At 39.2% G+C, this 18,087-nt stretch overlaps 1 protein-coding gene across 3 annotated transcripts in view; it reads right to left on the bottom strand.

The window, feature by feature from the left end:
- Positions 1-18,087, bottom strand: part of LOC138962353 (uncharacterized) — a 196,312-nt gene that overhangs the window by 107,792 nt on the left and 70,433 nt on the right. For all 3 annotated transcript variants that reach the window (XM_070334138.1, XM_070334139.1, XM_070334140.1), the window contains exons 18-21: positions 7,358-7,398; positions 4,527-4,609; positions 2,164-2,262; positions 1,845-1,958 (exon numbers count right to left, since the gene is read on the bottom strand). In XM_070334138.1, coding sequence (XP_070190239.1) covers positions 1,845-1,958; positions 2,164-2,262; positions 4,527-4,609; positions 7,358-7,398 — 337 coding nt within the window. The remainder of the gene's footprint in view (positions 1-1,844; positions 1,959-2,163; positions 2,263-4,526; positions 4,610-7,357; positions 7,399-18,087) is intronic.

Here is an 18,087-nt window from a genome sequence, read left to right as displayed (position 1 = left end):
CACACACACACACACACACACACACACACACATTGCTGAATACAAACTTACGAGACATCCCCTTGTCAAATAAGGACGGAATGAGGACAAGAAAACGAGGAACTTTGATGGACGTAAACAGGAAAGATCAACAAAAGGAGCAAGAGCAGCAAGCCAAATCTTTGAGGTTGAAGATACAGCTATGATATAAGAAAGATAAAAAAAGAAACAAGAAAGACAGCATAGAAGGACCTTTAGGGAAAAAAAAGAAGAAATGTTGAGGTTCAATATCAGTACTAAAACCAAAGTGCATCATAGAACTAATGCAGGGGGAAAATAAGAACGAATAAACTAAGAACGAATAATTCGTCCGGAACATTAATTAATTATTTTAGGCGATGGAACAAAAAAGTGAACTAACCTTATTTCAAAGGAGATGATTTTTACTCTTGAAAATTAGAAGAGAGAAAGAAAACAACCCGAATTGGAGAAAAACGATGGTACAAAAAGAATAATTAACCATATTTCAAAGGTGATTCTGACTCAGGCACACAAAAAAAGAGGACAGAGAGAAAAAAAACTGAATTGGAGAATAACGAGCAAAAAAAGAAAACAACAACAAAACAAAAGTAGACAGATTTGTATGAATTTCTGATCCGAGCTAATGAGTTTACCGTTCCAAGAAAAAGAAAAACAAGTCGCGTAAGGCGAAAATACAACATTTAGTCAAGTAGCTGTCGAACTCACAGAATGAAACTGAACGCAATGCAACGCAGCAAGACCGTATACTCGTAGCATCGTCAGTCCACCGCTCACGGCATAGGCAGTGAAATTGACAAGAAGAGCAGTAGTAGTTGCGCTGGGAAGGATAGCACGCTTTTCTGTACCTCTCTTCGTTTTAAAAACTTTCTGAGCGTGTTTTTAATCCAAACATATCATATCTATATGTTTTTGGAATCAGGAACCGACAAGGAATAAGATGAAAGTGTTTTTAAATTGATTTCGACAATTTAATTTTGATAATAATTTTTATATATTTAATTTTCAGAGCTTGTTGGTAATCCAAATATAACATATTTATATGTTATTGGAATCAGCAAATGATGGAAAATAAGATGAACGTAAATTTGGATCGTTTTATTAAAAAAAATTTTTTTTTTACAATTTTCAGATTTTTAATGACCAAAGTCATTAATTAATTTTTAAGCCACCACGCTGAAATGCAATACCGAAGTCCGGGCTTCGTCGAACATTACTTGACCAAAATTTCAACCAATTTGGTTGAAAAATGAGGGCGTGACAGTGCCGCCTCAACTTTCACGAAAAGCCGGATATAACGTCATCAAAGACATTTATCCAAAAAAATGAAAAAAACGTCTGAGGATATCATACCCAGGAACTCTCATGTCAAATTTCATAAAGATCGGTCCAGTAGTTTGGTCTGAATCGCTCTACACGCACGCACACACACACACACACACACATACACCACGACCCTCGTCTCGATTCCCCCCTCGATGTTAAAACATTTAGTCATAACTTGACTAAATGTAAAAAAAGACTTTTCGTGCATCGAACCCGTACAGTCGTTAGCAGGAAGCTTATTGGTTTGCTTCCAGCTCAGTCCAGAACGACGGCTCTCTCTCCGTCTGTTTGCCTGTTCTTTCAGCCCCATTAAAAGTAGTGTTTTGTACATTTCCCCTCTTGTGGCCTTTCAGACAATCCGAAAGGCTAACAGAAAACGATGGTGTATTGAGAACAGTCAGCAAACGAACAGTCTCCTAGCTGGAAACGCCCAATAAAACAAAGAATATCTGTGGGTTTGTTTGTGTCTTGTTGTTGTTTCTTTTTGTTGTTGATTTTACCAGGTTTTTCTTCACAAAGTAAGACTGCTGCTGAAGCTTGTCCTCTCGATCTTTGATTTCTTGGATGATTCTCTTCTTAATCTCTTCTGTAGACGCGGAGATGCAGCTTTCATCCTGCACAGAACAAATTTCAGAAATGTTAATGAGCCACAGGAATGTTCGGTCAAGGCCTGTCGTATAACTTCGCCAAACAGAATGTTGTGCGAAAAACTTCTCGCTATCTCAGCAGGAAAAAAACAACCACCAACTCCAACACCAACACCATAACACACACACACACACACACACACCACACACACACACACACACTCAGTAATACCTGGTTATCTAGGTATTCTGTTTCGACGTCTTTCTGAACAAGTCTCCAGATTTCTCGTAGGTCCAACTGTCTAGCAAGTGCGCTTGTGTTTGCTGCGTCCTGTTGACAAAAGAATAGTAAAAAAAACACTGAGTAATGTCTCCACGCCTAGAAATGCAATTTTGTTCTTCGGATAGACTCAAGAACAGAGTCAAACAAATCAATCAGTGATTTGTCTTAAAGGCACAGTAAGCCTCCCGTAAACCATCACAGATACTGTCAGGCTTTTACACACAATACAAAAACCCTTCCATTTGAACGCTCACCAAACGGGAACATCCTAGGTGCCCTACGTAAAGAGCGAGCAATTTTTAAAGAATTTATTTTTGTGTGGTTTATCTTACCCCTGAGCCATCGTGAACCCGTGTGATCCAGTTTCCCTTTTTCACAATGCAGTCGTCAGTTTGTAATTCAAGTTGAATGCGGCTCGCTGTGAGCTTATCTGCAATAGCACGTTATTATGTACCTCTGACTTTTCACAAAACAAACGAATGTGGTTCATAAGAACTCTAGCGATGGCTTTTGACTGCCTATAAACCGCCGTCTGCTACGAAAACCACGACCTTGCGTGACCCTGCTTCCGGGCTTTTCTTTTTTCAAACTTTGAAAACTTCGAATTGTACTGATCTTGTCTTGATGAAAAAAAGAAATCTTTTATGATTTAAGAATGTTTGTGTAACAAGCTGTCAATTTATTATTTAGATTTTAAAAGTTAGGTCTAGCGCCAAAACGCACCACGGTCCGATTCATTCTGATAATCATCGCTCCACGGCTATCGCCAGTTGAAGGGAAGTAACTAATTTTTGACCTGAGTTCAGGATGGGTCCGATTGAGATGGTCTCAATCCGAAAAATTAATTCTTTGAAAATTGCTCGCTCTTTACGTAGGGCACCTAGGATTTTCCCGTTCGGTGAGTGTTCAAATGGAAGGGTGTTTGTACTGTGTGTAAAAGCCTGACAGTATCTGTGATGGTTTACGGGAGGCTTACTGTGCCTTTAATGAATGAATGAATAAATGTTCAGTCTTTGTGTCTTGATCAGAATCTTGAATGACTGACAAACTCGTACCGAATCAGCCTATCAATCTGCTTTTCAATCAGGCAGCTATCCATTAAAACATTGACTTCGCCTACGACTAGATGTCATAGGAAAAAAATATTTTGTCTTCAGTTATTTATCAAATTCAATATAAAATACAGTCACTTCACAAGCCTGTTCTCCTATGTATCTGTTGTTGTTTTGGTTTTTGTTGTTGTTTTTGTGGTTGTTGTTTGTTTTGGGGGGGTGGGCTGAATGTGTTATTTGTCTTTCCGTTCCTATTGATTGTTTTCATCAGCACGAGAAAAGCCCAAATACTTCGTTATAAAAAAACAAGAAGGGCAAAGCCCATATGACTCACATGCTTGACCTTGACCTTTACATGACCTTGACCTTCAGGGTCAAGGTCAAATAACTAAACCTAGCAATGACATCATACACTAAGAACTGCTTTACACATTTTTCCTACCAAAATACATGTGACCTTGACCCAAGGTCAAGGTCATCCAAGGTCATGCAACACAAAGCTGTTAATTCAAGACATAGGAAGTACAATGGTGCTTATTGGCCCTTTCTACCATGAGATATGGTCACTTTTAGTAGTTCACTACCTTATTTTGGTCACATTTCATAAGGGTCAAAGTGACCTTGACCTTGATCATATGTGACCAAATGTGTCTCATGATGAAAGCATAACATGTGCCCCACATGATTTTTAAGTTTGAAACAGTTATCTTCCATAGTTCAGGGTCAAGGTCACTTCAAAATATGTATACAATCCAACTTTGAAGAGCTCCTGTGACCTTGACCTTGAAGCAAGGTAAACCAAACTGGTATCAAAAGATGGGGCTTACTTTGCCCTATATATCATATATAGGTGAGGTATTCAATCTCAAAAACTTCAGAGAAAATGGGAAAAATGTGAAAAATAGCTGTTTTTTAGACAACATTTATGGCCCCTGCGACCTTGACCTTGAAGCAAGGTCAAGATGCTATGTATGTTTTTTGGGGCCTTGTCATCATACACCATCTTGCCAAATTTGGTACTGATAGACTGAATAGTGTCCAAGAAATATCCAACGTTAAAGTTTTCCGGCCGGCCGGCCGGCCGGACGGACGGACGGACGGACGACTCGGGTGAGTACATAGACTCACTTTTGCTTCGCATGTGAGTCAAAAATGAAGCCGGTACGCTTAGAGGCATCTAAAACATCGACCTCATGGCTAAAATCATTCTCTGAAACCAAATTCGACAAACTGCCGAATTGCCAAACATCTACCACTCACCTCCAGTCTAGAACATCGATGTTTTTCCTTTTCCAGAGCCTGCGCCGCTTGCAGCGAGTCTTCCTGTAAGTCTGTTATTTTCACTGCGAGAGGAAAAAGAAAAGTAAAGACGACAGCTAATCAGAAGATGCATTTCAGGATAAAGCACATGCCTTCTCTGTATGGATGTGGACGTAGAATCAAAAGTTCCAGCGTGTACGAAGTTGAGATAGGGGATATGAGAGAGAGAGAGAGAGAGAGAGAGAGAGAGAGAGAGAGAGAGAGAGAGAGAGAGAGAGAGAGAAAGAAAGAGAGAGAGAGAGAGAGAGAGAGAGAGAGAGAAAGAGAGAGAGAGAGAGAGAGAGAGAGAGAGAGAGAGAGAGAGAGAGAGAGAGAGAGAGAGAGAGTGAGAATTGAATTGAATTGAATTGAACTTTATTTAACAAGGATTAAGATTTAAGGCTACGCCTTTTCTTACAATCTGTCCTTGGGACGCATAGACACACAATTATATAATTAAAAAATTAAAAATTAAAAAGTTAAAAAGTTAACCAACAAAAGGAGGTCGGAAAGCTTCAGCACGTGATAATAAAGATGACGATAATGATGATGATGATGATAATGATGATGATGAAGATGAGGCATGAAGAGCATACATATGTGGTTATTCATAAAATCAAATGAGAGAGAAAGAGAGAGACAGAGACAGAGAGAGAGAGAGAGAGAGAGAGAGAGAGAGAGAGAGAGAGAGAGAGAGAGAGAGAGAATGAAAGAGAATGAAAGAGACGGAATGCAAAACAAGTGTGTGTGTGTGTGTTGAGGGGGGGGGGGGTACATGGTACGATTAGCCTCCTCACATTCCACAACGGAACACATACTCTCTCTCTCTCTCTCTCTCTCTCTCTCTCTCTCTCTCTCTCTCTCTCTCTCTCTCTCTCTCTCTCTCTCTCTCTCTCTCTCTCTCTCTCACAGAGAATGAGGAGAAGGGAGAGACTCAGAGAGACTTTTTCATGGTTTGTTTTAGACTCAGAGAGAAAGACTTGGAGAGAGAGACTCGCACAGAAAGAGAGAGCGACAGACAGAGACAGAGACAGAGAAACAGAAAGAGAGTTTTTAATGTGGCTTCATCAGGAGCTAAGCCCAGTATCTGAATCGAGCGTCATAAATCTCAGAGGAAACTATCAAATGTGCATGGCAGAGCATGGGAGCATTTAAACAGCAACAACCGCTGACGTGGATGCATATCATGTGCAGGTACTTCCAAGGAGACCTCAAAATTCAAAATAAGTATACATCCCCCTCTCCAACTTTGTGCTAATAAATGCATTACCTTCCATCTCGTCTAAACAATCGCTTAAACCATCACTGACGCATCCACGTAACGCTACGGGCTCCACTTTGCTTAAAGTGAAGTCCCGATCAAGTAAATGCATGCAATCTTTTTTTTTAAAGGGGGCTTTGTGTCTTGGTATAGAAACATTTCGGCAGACATTTTATTGCGTCATACTTAACTTGTGGAAAGATTCTGCTTCGGGGGAGGCTTTCAAGTCCTTTGGAATCGGCGCAAAACATGACATGGAAAAAACTTGCGATGCACGTGCTACAACAGTGTCATGGCACTGAAAGGTACTCATCAACTTGGGTTAAAAAGCTGACACTATACACTGGCAAATTAATACGTGACACTGTAGAAACATTCCCCCTTGACAAAACCCAAGCGAATTGGATAGGGGAATGCCAGTCGGATGGCTAAAAGATGGTGCAGCTGCTAGGAACGATGATCAGAGGCTTGCAGTGTCAGTCTCAATACGTCATCATCACCTTGAAATTGTTTAACTCTGTATACATTTTCTTGACCGGTCCTCAACTTTTTTTGGGTGAATAATATATCATGACTTCATATCACTGTGAGAAAAGGTTTTCACTCCTTAATCATGTTCTGATGCTCAGAAAGAAAGAATAGAACAAGTCGCGTAAGGCGAAAATACAATATTTAGTCAAGTAGCTGCCATTTTTCAGCAAGACCGTATCGTCAGTCCACCGCTCATGGCAAAGGCAGTGAAATTGACAAGAAGAGCGGGGTAGTAGTTGCGCTAAGAAGGATAGCACGCTTTTCTGTACCTCTCTTTGTTTTAACTTTCTGAGCGTGTTTTTAATCCAAACATATCATATCTATATGTTTTTGGAATCAGGAACCGACAAGGAATAAGATGAAAGTGTTTTTAAATTGATTTCGAAAAAAAGATTTTGATAATAATTTTTATATATTTAATTTTCAGAGCTTGTTTTTAATCCGAATATAACATATTTATATGTTTTTGGAATCAGCAAATGATGGAGAATAAGATAAACGTAAATTTGGATCGTTTTATAAATTTTTATTTTTTTTTACAATTTTCCGATTTTTAATGACCAAACTCATAAATTAATTTTTAAGCCACCAAGCTGAAATGCAATACCGAACCCCGGGCTTCGTCGAAGATTACTTGACCAAAATTTCAACCAATTTGGTTGAAAAATGAGGGCGTGACAGTGCCGCCTCAACTTTCACGAAAAGCCGGATATGACGTCATCAAAGACATTTATCCAAAAAATGAAAAAAAACGTTCGGGGATTTCATACCCAGGAACTCTCATGTCAAATTTCATAAAGATCGGTCCAGTAGTTTAGTCTGAATCGCTCTACACACACACACAGACACACACACAGACACACACACAGACACACGCACATACACCATACCCTCGTTTCGATTCCCCCTCGATGTTAAAATATTTAGTCAAAACTTGACTAAATATAAAAAGGAGAAGAAAAGCACCCAGAAAGAAAGAAACAAACAAACACATACTTACGTTCAGTTTTGTGGTACTTCTCCGCTAATTCAAGATTCGACCTGAAAATATAAATGCATGTCATTTTCAGTGCTGACGACCACTCAAAAAAGCTCTCCTCAGAAATACTCGGACTTCTCTATAAAATACCTTTACACCACACACTAGTACGGAAACAATTATGTCCCTTTCTCAAGGTAAATGCGTCAAGGACTGTTTAAGTTGGCAAGCAGGTTCACAATAGTCATGTTTCACACATAGTTATTTGAACGTCAACCCAACACCCAACAAAGTCCACGGAGGCTCCTTTCTGTTGCAACACAGCGAAGACAGAGCAGTGCAAGCAGTTTCTTGCTGCCCGTGCGTAAAGAAAATATGAAACGACAACTGAAGACAAAAAAATGGAGTTCATGTCAAGCGGCTCGCCCATAAAAGACAAGATACGGGTTTATGTCAAGGCAGCATATCTTCCTCGGCCTCTCCATAGCCAGAAGCGGGCTGTCTTTTTGCAAGTTACCCAAGATAAATGCTTCGTCAACAGAGATGATAAAATGGAAACAGAACCAAACAGGGTGGCATGTTCGAACGGGTTTCGAGTCAAAACGAGACATCTGTGCGCAGACAAATTAAAAATTCGGGATACCTTGTGAGTCACTGCTGGTGACGACGGTATGTTCGGATGTTCAAATAAGACCCACAAGCATTACAAATGAATGGGACAGAATAGACTAGAGGCACGTTTCATGATATTGAGGATTGCAGTTTCCCTCTCACACACAATATTCCAAAATAATAAATAGTCAAACAGGGGCCAAAAAACAGTTTGCACCAAGAGTTCAACTTTTTATCTATCCAAAACAGTAAAAAAAATTATATGAACATTCGTATTTCCAAGATGATTGGCGTTCCAAGACGCTATATCCTAAAACCCCCAAAACATGCTTTTACAACTTCAGTGCATAATAACTGCCCAAAGGTGCTGTTTAAAGCAACCATTGATAATAATTTTTAACATACTCCTTGAACACATTAATAAAAACGGTTAACTTGCAAATAAAGGGACAGTATTGATCAGAACAATGGTAAGATAAAGGACGCTACTTATATTTTGTACATTTTTTATCTTTATCGTTTCCTGTAGACCTCAGAAGTTCTAACCAGCTTAAGAAATCATTCTAAAATCGAAAAACAAACATCTATACAGTTTGTACGCAAAGTAGATTGATATTTGACACAGTCACACAGACATACGTGGGCTATGGGGCAACCCTACCCCCTAAATTTGAAAACGGGGTCAATTTCTTAACTGCATGCATTCAGCAAAACAATCCCTAAAAATTTATTTTTTTCACAAATGAACTTATGACTTTAGAAAAGCATTCAAAAATGCATATATACAACGCTTTTTCTTTGGTCCCAATTCAAGGGGGTGTGCTATTCTCAGGTAACACTGTGAACGCTCAAATGAGACTTGGTCACATGTCAAAATAGTAATCCCCCCTGTTGTTCATGGTTCGTTGGTGGGATTTTTTTTTATCTGAGCCATTGGCAAGCATGAAATGTCATCAACATTAGGAAAGACATAGTATCTCCCATTGTCTTTTGCGCGCAAACACTTCACACAGATCTCCTCTCGATCTGGCCCATCGGGGAAATGGGTTGACTTGGGGATGATCACCGCCCTGTATCTCTCCACCTTTCCATCCATGCTGACAAAGTCAGCGGTCACAAAGTCCCCAACTTGAATGTCTCACTGTGGGACAAAGAACCTGGTTTTCACGACTGGCACCACGCGGCATCCAGTGGCGTGTTGTGGGTAGACGTCCATTGATTTTGATAATAATTTTTATATTTTTAATTTTCAGACCTTGTTTTTAATCCGAATATAACATATTTATATGTTTTTGGAATCAGAAAATGATGAAGAATAAGATGAACGTACATTTAGATCGTTTTATAAAAAAATAATTTTAATTACAATTTTCAGATTTTTAATGACCAAAGTCATAAACTAATATTTACGCCACCAAGCTGAAATGCAATACCGAAGTCCGGCCTTTGTCGAAGATTGCTTGGCCAAAATTTCAATCAATTTGATTGAAAAATGAGGGTGTGACAGTGCCGCCTCAACTTTTTAAAAAAAAGCCGGATATGACGTCATGAAAGACATTTATCGAAAAACTGAAAAAAACGTCCGGGGATATCATACCCAGTAACTCTCATGTCAAATTTCATAAAGATCGGTCCAGTAGTTTACTCTCAATCGCTCTACACACACACACGCACACACACACACACACACACTCACACACACACAGACACACATACACCACGACCCTCGTCTCGATTCCCCCTCTATGTTAAACATTTAGTCAAAACTTGACTAAATGTAAAAAGAAAAAAAAATTCAAAAAAATGGGATAGCGGCGAAACGGGATTGCGCCAAAATGGGATGCGGTAGTAAAATGACGCTTGGCTTGTTAAATGTCGCCAAAATGGGACGGCGGCAAAACGGGATTGCACGTAAATGGGATATTGCGCGAATTATAAACGAAGGAGTAGGCCCTAAGTTTCTCGTACGAGATGTTTACTGGGAGTAAATATTTGGGGAGTAAAAATTTAGTTCCTTGTGAGTTCTTTTTTCGTACAAGATTTTTACTGGAAGTTTACTCCGTCCGAGTCAATTTTTCGTGGAGTAAAAATTTTGTGTTACACCGGTTCATGACCGTTGTGGTAACGAGCGCACATTGTTGTCTCTATATATTGTGTTCCTACGAATCGAAAGTACGATCGCCAAGCCAGTCTGTCATTGAAGGCAACGTTCGATATTTCCGTCTGTCAGCGTTGCCAACGTTCGACAGATTTTACTACTGTTAGTCACAAACTTTCAATTTACACAATGAAATGCCAATAACATGTACACACAAGAATGGGAGACGAAGGGAAAACCTACTAGCGATTGAAATTATGCAAACGAACTCACAAATCCCTCACTTTCCGAATGCAAACGCTGCAAATCCGTATGCGTGCGTCGCTGTGCCGAACGTTGGGTTGACGAACGTTGCTGACAGACGCAACAAAACTTGATCAAAAGGCACTAAAAACGATTAAATGTTTTACTCACTGGGTATCGCATTCCTCTTTTTCTTCCTGCAGACGATATGAAGCGGTTGAAACGTCGTTTCCGATTAAAGGCTCGGTTATTTCCGTTAAAAACGAAGTTTGCCGAACGTGTGATTCAGTCTACAGACACCGGTCGGATCACAACAAAAATGTTCATTCTTTGCGATTTTGTGATACTGTTGATGATACACCTGCTTTCCAGTGAAGAACATCAATAAAATGATGTTCACAAGCAAGAATAACAGACAAAAGCACGCGATGTGTAAAATTAGGCTTTGCTTTGCAAACAAAGCACGTGTTTTTTTTTACTGACAGACACTTTCGGTGGTGATTGAAATTTTTTCCAGAAACGGTTTTATGCTCCCATTTGATATTGTTTCCCTATTTTCTCTAGTCAGAGACTAACCTTGTGTATTAATTGAATTAATAACCCCATTATCATAAGTTTTGTGTGTTATTTTTGTGTCTGTTGAATCACACTTTGAGATGGGGTCATGTGACAGAAGGAAATGGTGTCTGTCAGGATTCACACGTTCGCTTCGAAAAACGCGCTCAAATAATTGCTCAAACACAAACATTTTAGCTTTTATTTATTTTTTTGTATTGCAAATACCATACTTACTCATGCCAAGCAGAAAAAATTATGAAAATCAACACAGTAAGCAAGTAATTTGAAGGCAAAGTTTACACACATCAAAGAGTCTGATTACCGTGAAACCTGCCTAGAGCAATAAACGGTGACAGTCCGCTTAGTAGTGACTGAGCATTACAGGTCTTTCTCCTCTATCTGTACTGCGTTTTATCGCATCGAAGGCCAATACGGCGTTGAAAACACTGTTGTGTCTGCCCCCTGGGTGGAGGCTGTCGTTCCGTTCCTCAAGTGACAATTTTAAGATCTCTAAAATGTCTGAGGTATGTCTGATGAGCCAGAACTACAAGTAGTAAATCCGACACTGCAGCCGTACCGCTTCCAGCACCAGCAAAGCCACGAGGGCGTTAAAAGGACATCATCAGTCAGTCTGGTCTAGACGCTGTGTCACAGCTGATGGCGATACGAAGGGAAAAAAGTAACTCTCTAATGATCATACTCTTGCGTTGTACCCTATATCTCTCTCTGTATCTCTCTCTCGGTCTGTCTCTGTATCTCTCTCTCGGTCTGTCTCTGTCTGTCTGTCTGTCTGTCTGTCTGTCTGTCTGTCTGTCTGTCTGTCTGTCTCTCTCTCTCTCTCTCTCTCTCTCTCTCTGTTTGATTCTACGTCTTTTAGCGTTAATATAAAAGGGATGCAAAGTCTCATATTCAGTCAGTGACTACATTCACCACACGTGTGAGTCCATTCGGTTCAAAACGGTTGAGTAGATCACGTACAACATGTACCTGTTGCTTCTTCTGTTCCCCTGTCATCTCACGAGGCACCCATTTAGCGGTCAGCTTTTGAAGCTGAAGATCATTATATGGAATTCTCTGGACTGTTCCATATGAAAGTTAAGTTCTTACAATTTATTCTCGTACGTACATGTTTTAATCTTCCTTCAGGTTTTGACACATCCGCTATATTACTCTTGTTTGAAGCGCTCTTCAGAGGTCTCTTGGACTTGTCAGAGTTGTTCCCCCCTTTTCCCCAGTTTTGAAATCCTGTTTCTAGTGTCGGATTGTAGAATATGGAGCAGCTTTGATTCCTGTAACTTTCCTCAAATTTGTAGCAATTTCCACTTTATCATTACCCAGCTACAGTCTTACAATACACATTTTTAAAATCCCACTCTGTCCAGAAAGCAGTCAGGCTGAGGATTTCTTGGTATGTGTCAATGTGGAGGAATGGTCTTATATATCCCATGCAAAAGGATGGTCAAACATGAGAATAGAAAGGACTGTGCCTTTAACCCCAGTCATCTATCAATCTGCAAATGTCGGTGTGCACGAAATTACAAAAAACATATACACTCGATCAGGCTGCAACGGAGCACAAGATTTGCTCATCCAGACCAATTCATGAAATAATGAAATACAAGATTGCCAGAAAGGAAGAAAAACAGCAAAAGAAAACGGAGAGCAAAATAAAGAAAGAAAAACAAAAAGATAGGGAAAGAAGATCAAGGAAAAGAAAGTGACAATTATGCACCACATTTTGTCCCCTCTGATTCATTCGGTGCGCCCGCACCAATGTGTCTGAAACAAGAAGAACACAAGACAGAAATAAGACAGAAACAAGGAAGCAGGAAAGGCAGAAAGGACATGGGGAACGAAGATCAAGAAAAGAAATCACATTTTTCCCGTCTGATTCATTCAGCTCGCCCATCGCGTAGTGTTCAATTCAACAAATGCACATTTTGTAACAATGCAGCAGTCAATAATCTGATGTAACAATGCATGCACCATACATGTCAACGTAAGTCTAAGTTTCCATAATCTACAATCTGCAGAAATCATCGATCGCCAGAAGTGCAAGTGTTGTGCCACTGCATCGCATCAACACTCCTAAGCGGCAATGCACTTTACATGTCCATCAAATAAAATCTGCATTTACATGACTTACTTTATTTGTAGAAAACTTCAGGAAGGACATTTTCGCCAGGGTAACGATCCATTTTCTTTATAAAAATCCACTTCACGATCCACTGGAGCAAGCAACACCACTCTAATTCTGCGCGGCGTAAATGTCATAAAATATCAACGATTTTACCGAATGAAATCAGTCTCACACTTCAAGAAAGAAAAAAAGAACCACACACACACGCATGCACATCACAACACAAGCAAAGGTCAACATTTCTCCAGGAAAAACAAGACCTCTACATGAGCAGAAAATCCCACTGCATAGCTCCTCATCTTCGATTCCCGACAAAACCCATTTGCTCATCGACACAGTTTTATCCGAGCGGAATCTATTTGCCCACAAAACTGATATAAACCACATCGAGCGCGGGCTCTGAAATCAAACATAAACGCGATCTTTGCTTGAAATGGGGGAAAATCACTCGAAAACCCATAAGTGATGGGTTTATTTTAAGCCTGCGTTTAGCGTGAACATTGATCTCACCCCATGGCAAGTATGCTGAGCTGTTCAACTCTCGATCCATCCCAATTACCCTGACTAGCCGCAAACACACCCAAATCATCCTTAATTTTCCCCACATCAAATTATTTTGCCACTCCAGCAAAATTCCTCGGTTCACCGATACCCCGATGACTGGAAGCAAACCTTGTAATTTGTCATAACAAATCGTCTAACTTTCCCAGGAACAAACTTTCTGATGGTTATGCGGACACGTCCAAACAGTTTTACGCGCTGTTTTGACAACTAAATGAGAATGCTATAACACATATCTCTTCAAGGCTAAGTTCTTCTTTACATACCATACCTTAGCTAAGGTTTAACTTAAAACACAACTACTTACTTCATGAAACTAAGTCTTTGCTCCACATTATGATTTTAATCACCAAACTGACTGTTCTTTTTCCATGGTTTTCAAAGGGTACTGTCAGGTGTGATTGAAGAAGAAACACTTTGCTCATGTGCACCTTAAAATTATGCGGCTAGGTTGGTCCACTTGGTTACCCTTTTTAAACTAACCAGTTAAAGATTAATCAATATCATCCACATTCAGCTAATTTACATAAAGAATGTAGTAACTGTAATGTATAAATCTAATAACTCAAATAATCCTGAAAAAAATCAAATTCTCAGGCCTGAAAGTGGCTAGTATTTTACTCGCTATGGCGATTAGAAACATGTAACTGGCGAGTAGAAATGTTCATCTACTCGCCAAATGCGAGTAAAGTTGCTGAAACAAATTGTTGGTTTGGCTAGTTAAGTTTGCTCTGGCTAGTACATTTTCACAATCACTAGCCAATGGCTTGTACACCATTTTTTGGAATTTCAGGGCTGATTCCATCTGTATTTTTTTTTTTTTTTCCAAATTTTTTATTCAAATAAATAACAACAATTAACAATATCTCATACAATGAATTAAATACAACTTATCGAGTACAACAAGCTAACTTTTTTAACGTTTTGTTCTTCGAACACTCACACAAAAATGCTTCTTATCTGTAACTGTCTATTAAAAATACTTTCCAACGGTAAAAACGAATTTGTTTTATATATACTAACGCACATCTTTCCGATTAAGATAATGTGGTTCAATTTATACATAGTTGCCTTTTTCACCATTACAAAATGCATACCAAATAAAACATCACTAACTTTCATAACAATCTTAATTTCTAAAGTACGAAAAATAAATTCTTCAATAAACTTCCAGAATTTGTATACAACCGGGCATTCAAAAAAGAAGTGTTCAATGAAATCAGTTACATCACAACAGTAATTACATTTATTAGTTTCCGTTACTTTCATTTTACACAGGAGAATGTTGGTCGGATAAATGTTGTGCATAATTTTCCAGTGTAAAACTCTTAATCTAGTCTCTTGTGTTGACTGATAGGCAACCATCCAAGATCGTTCATCAATTTCTACATTAAACTTTCTCTTCCAAAATCCTCCGGAACATGGTACATCTGTTTTCATATTAATAATCTCTTTCCTATATTCTCTGGCACTTAACACATTTTTGCCGTTAAACAGTGGTAAGGTAATACAAACATCATCAGTCATATTTACAACATTTTTCCTCATAAATAATGACACAGCAGCTTTTACAACATTATATTCAAGAATTCGGTTTGGCGAATATCCAATCAAATCACATATGTCTTGATATGATAATATGTCTCCCGAACGTACAATGTCAGTTAATACCAATACACCTCGTTGTATCCAACTTTCAAAAAATAAAACTTTGCCACTATACGTTATGCATGCATTATTCCATAATAAAGTCGGCCCGACTGTCCCACGATCGTAGTGGTTATTATCCAGCCAATATTTTAATACTGCTTTCCAAAAGTGTGATTTCACTAGGTCTAACCCTTTAAATCTTGCACTGTTTACATTCGATAAGAAACATTCAAAATGCTTTCCAAAACGCAAATACATCATCTTTGGGGTGAAACTCCAATTATCATTTTCATTTGATGTAGTCAGTTGTGAAACCCATTGTAATATAAAAGAAATTTGCATTTGCCTAATATCGATCATTTTTAAACCACCTTTTTCAATTTCAAAACATAAAACGCTTCTTTTCACCTTTTCAAAGGCCTTCCGATTACAATCTCTTTTTCGCCACAAAAATCTAAACAATAAGGTATTGACTTCATTCAAAACACAGTCAGGTAATACAAACGCTTGCATAATATACACAAATTTTGAAATTAAAAACGTTTTCACAATCACTAGCCAATGGCTTGTACACCATTTTTTTGGACTTTCAGGGCTGATTCCATCTGTATTGGATCATGTTATCCAGAATGAACATTGTCATTTGCTAACGATTCCATCAAATTTACCACACCAACATTTTTCAAATATATGAAAGCCAAACTCGAGCTTGAAACACAGTCTTACAAATGTGAACATGAGTTACAAAGCTCATAACTTCCACAGTGCGACCGCTGAAGTATTATGGTAAAACAAATCATGGCCGAGCCACGAGTACGTTACACTGGAATAAGATGAGCAATCCACTCATTCATATCCGATCACAAGTTTTGTCAGCCGTACATTTCCTACATTCTGGCTTGGACAGTCCAGAACTCACCGAATCCTATAAGTACTGTACACCTTCTGTACAAGCAGCAGACACGGAACACACACCAATCACACAGTTTTGACAGTTAGAGCAAACGGCGGTATTGAGACGACCACATGTCCTTCTGGCGTCTCCATCCAATCTGACTGATTGGTAGGGCCAAAGCTTTTAGTCCCTGATCAATACGCACCGTGAGTTCTGGTGAAGCTGACCATCTCCCTTCCTTCCGGAACTGGACTGTTTACCAAACAGGACGAGAAGTATTTGACAAGTGCGCAAACTGATACCAACAAAAACAGGCAGCTGTAAGAGACAAAACTGGACTGTTTACCAAAGAGGACGAGAAGTATTTGACAAGTACGCAAACTGATACCAACAAAACAGGCAGCTGTAAGAGACAAAACTGGACTGTTTACCAAACAGGACGAGAAGTATTTGACAAGTGCGCAAACTGATACCAACAAAAACAGGCAGCTGTAAGAGACAAAACTGGACTGTTTACCAAAGAGGACGAGAAGTATTTGACAAGTGCGCAAACTGATACCAACAAAAACAGGCAGCTGTAAGAGACAAAACTGGACTGTTTACCAAAGAGGACGAGAAGTATTTGACAAGTACGCAAACTGATACCAACAAAACAGGCAGCTGTAACTGTAAGAGACAAAAAATACTTTCGTTTTATAGGGAAGAGGACTGGACCGTCTCCCCTATGTGAATGCTTGATAAAGTACTTCGAGTGTCAATATAGCATTCAGTGTATATTGTTGAACACGCGACTTATAGAAGAGACGTCTCTAGATCTCCTGTACAAATGCTTGATACATTACTGCAAGTGTCTCTTATACAAGTGCGTCTTGCTGAACACGCAAAGAGCGAGCGCTAACAGGTTGCGCTAGGGTGTCTTTTTGTTTTTGTATCCAGCCAGCCAGTAATCAGCTACATGACAACGTGTTACAAATCTGTTGTTGGAACAGAAGACGCGTATTACACCGCACAAGTAAGAATACGATGCATCGTCTGCCTGCGTACGAACTACGTCATTGTAATGTATCATCTTTAGCCGTTAGGTTTTCTTCGGGCGTGCAGCTTTAACATGTTAACCAATAGATAAATGTTTGCCTACGACTTATACGAGCCTGATGACGAACACAGCAAGAATAGCAGCTACACTCCCATGATGGTCATGAAGAAACAATACCTCCAGTAAATCAGGTTGTATACTTGCTCTATAAAGATCTTTACTTCCTTCATAAGAGAAGTTCGTGTTGTCATTAACCTACTCTTCTTGGAAACTATGTTTTTTTTCTCAGACTCAATATAGAAGCTCATGCAGACAAATAAATGTTAATAAATTTTACTGTCTTTATTCTGCACGCGCGAATGTCAACCGACGGATCATTTTCACAATCTGCAGACTTTCACAATCTTTCCCATCATGACACATTTGCTGGAATCGAAACTGTTTTAAAGTTCACGGTAGGAAGTAAATTCTTCTTCTTCTCCTTCGTTTATGGGCTGAAACTCCCACGTTCACTCATGTTTTTGCACGAATGGGCTTTTACGTGTATGACCGTTTTTACTCCGCCATTCAGGCAGCCATACGCCGCATTCGGGGGAACGTAGGAAGCAAATAAACCTGCATCCATGATTCCATCAAATTGGAACTTCAAAGCCACTCATCGCAAACAAACGCCGATTTAACAGCCTTTGTTGGTCGACAATGTCATTTTCTCGAAAACTTGGCATACTATAACAGAGAAGGGTGGATCACTCAAATAAATCATTAAACACCCCTGTTTTAGTTGTCGAATAGGAAAGCGTGCTCTACTTGTACGATCTTGATGCTTGTTTGGACTTTATTTTAAAACCTGCTTTATTCAAATGTGTTCGGACAAGCACACAAACAAACAAACAAACAACTTTATCTGTATAGTTTTGGTTTGTCAGAAGTATTTTCCTTGAATAAAGTGCATCTGTCG

The sequence above is a fragment of the Littorina saxatilis genome, linkage group LG3, assembly GCF_037325665.1.
Source record: "Littorina saxatilis isolate snail1 linkage group LG3, US_GU_Lsax_2.0, whole genome shotgun sequence".
NCBI classification, from domain to species: domain Eukaryota; kingdom Metazoa; phylum Mollusca; class Gastropoda; order Littorinimorpha; family Littorinidae; genus Littorina; species Littorina saxatilis.
The sequence above is the reverse complement of the archived record's forward strand: the minus strand, read 5'-3'. Positions and strand labels throughout refer to the sequence as shown.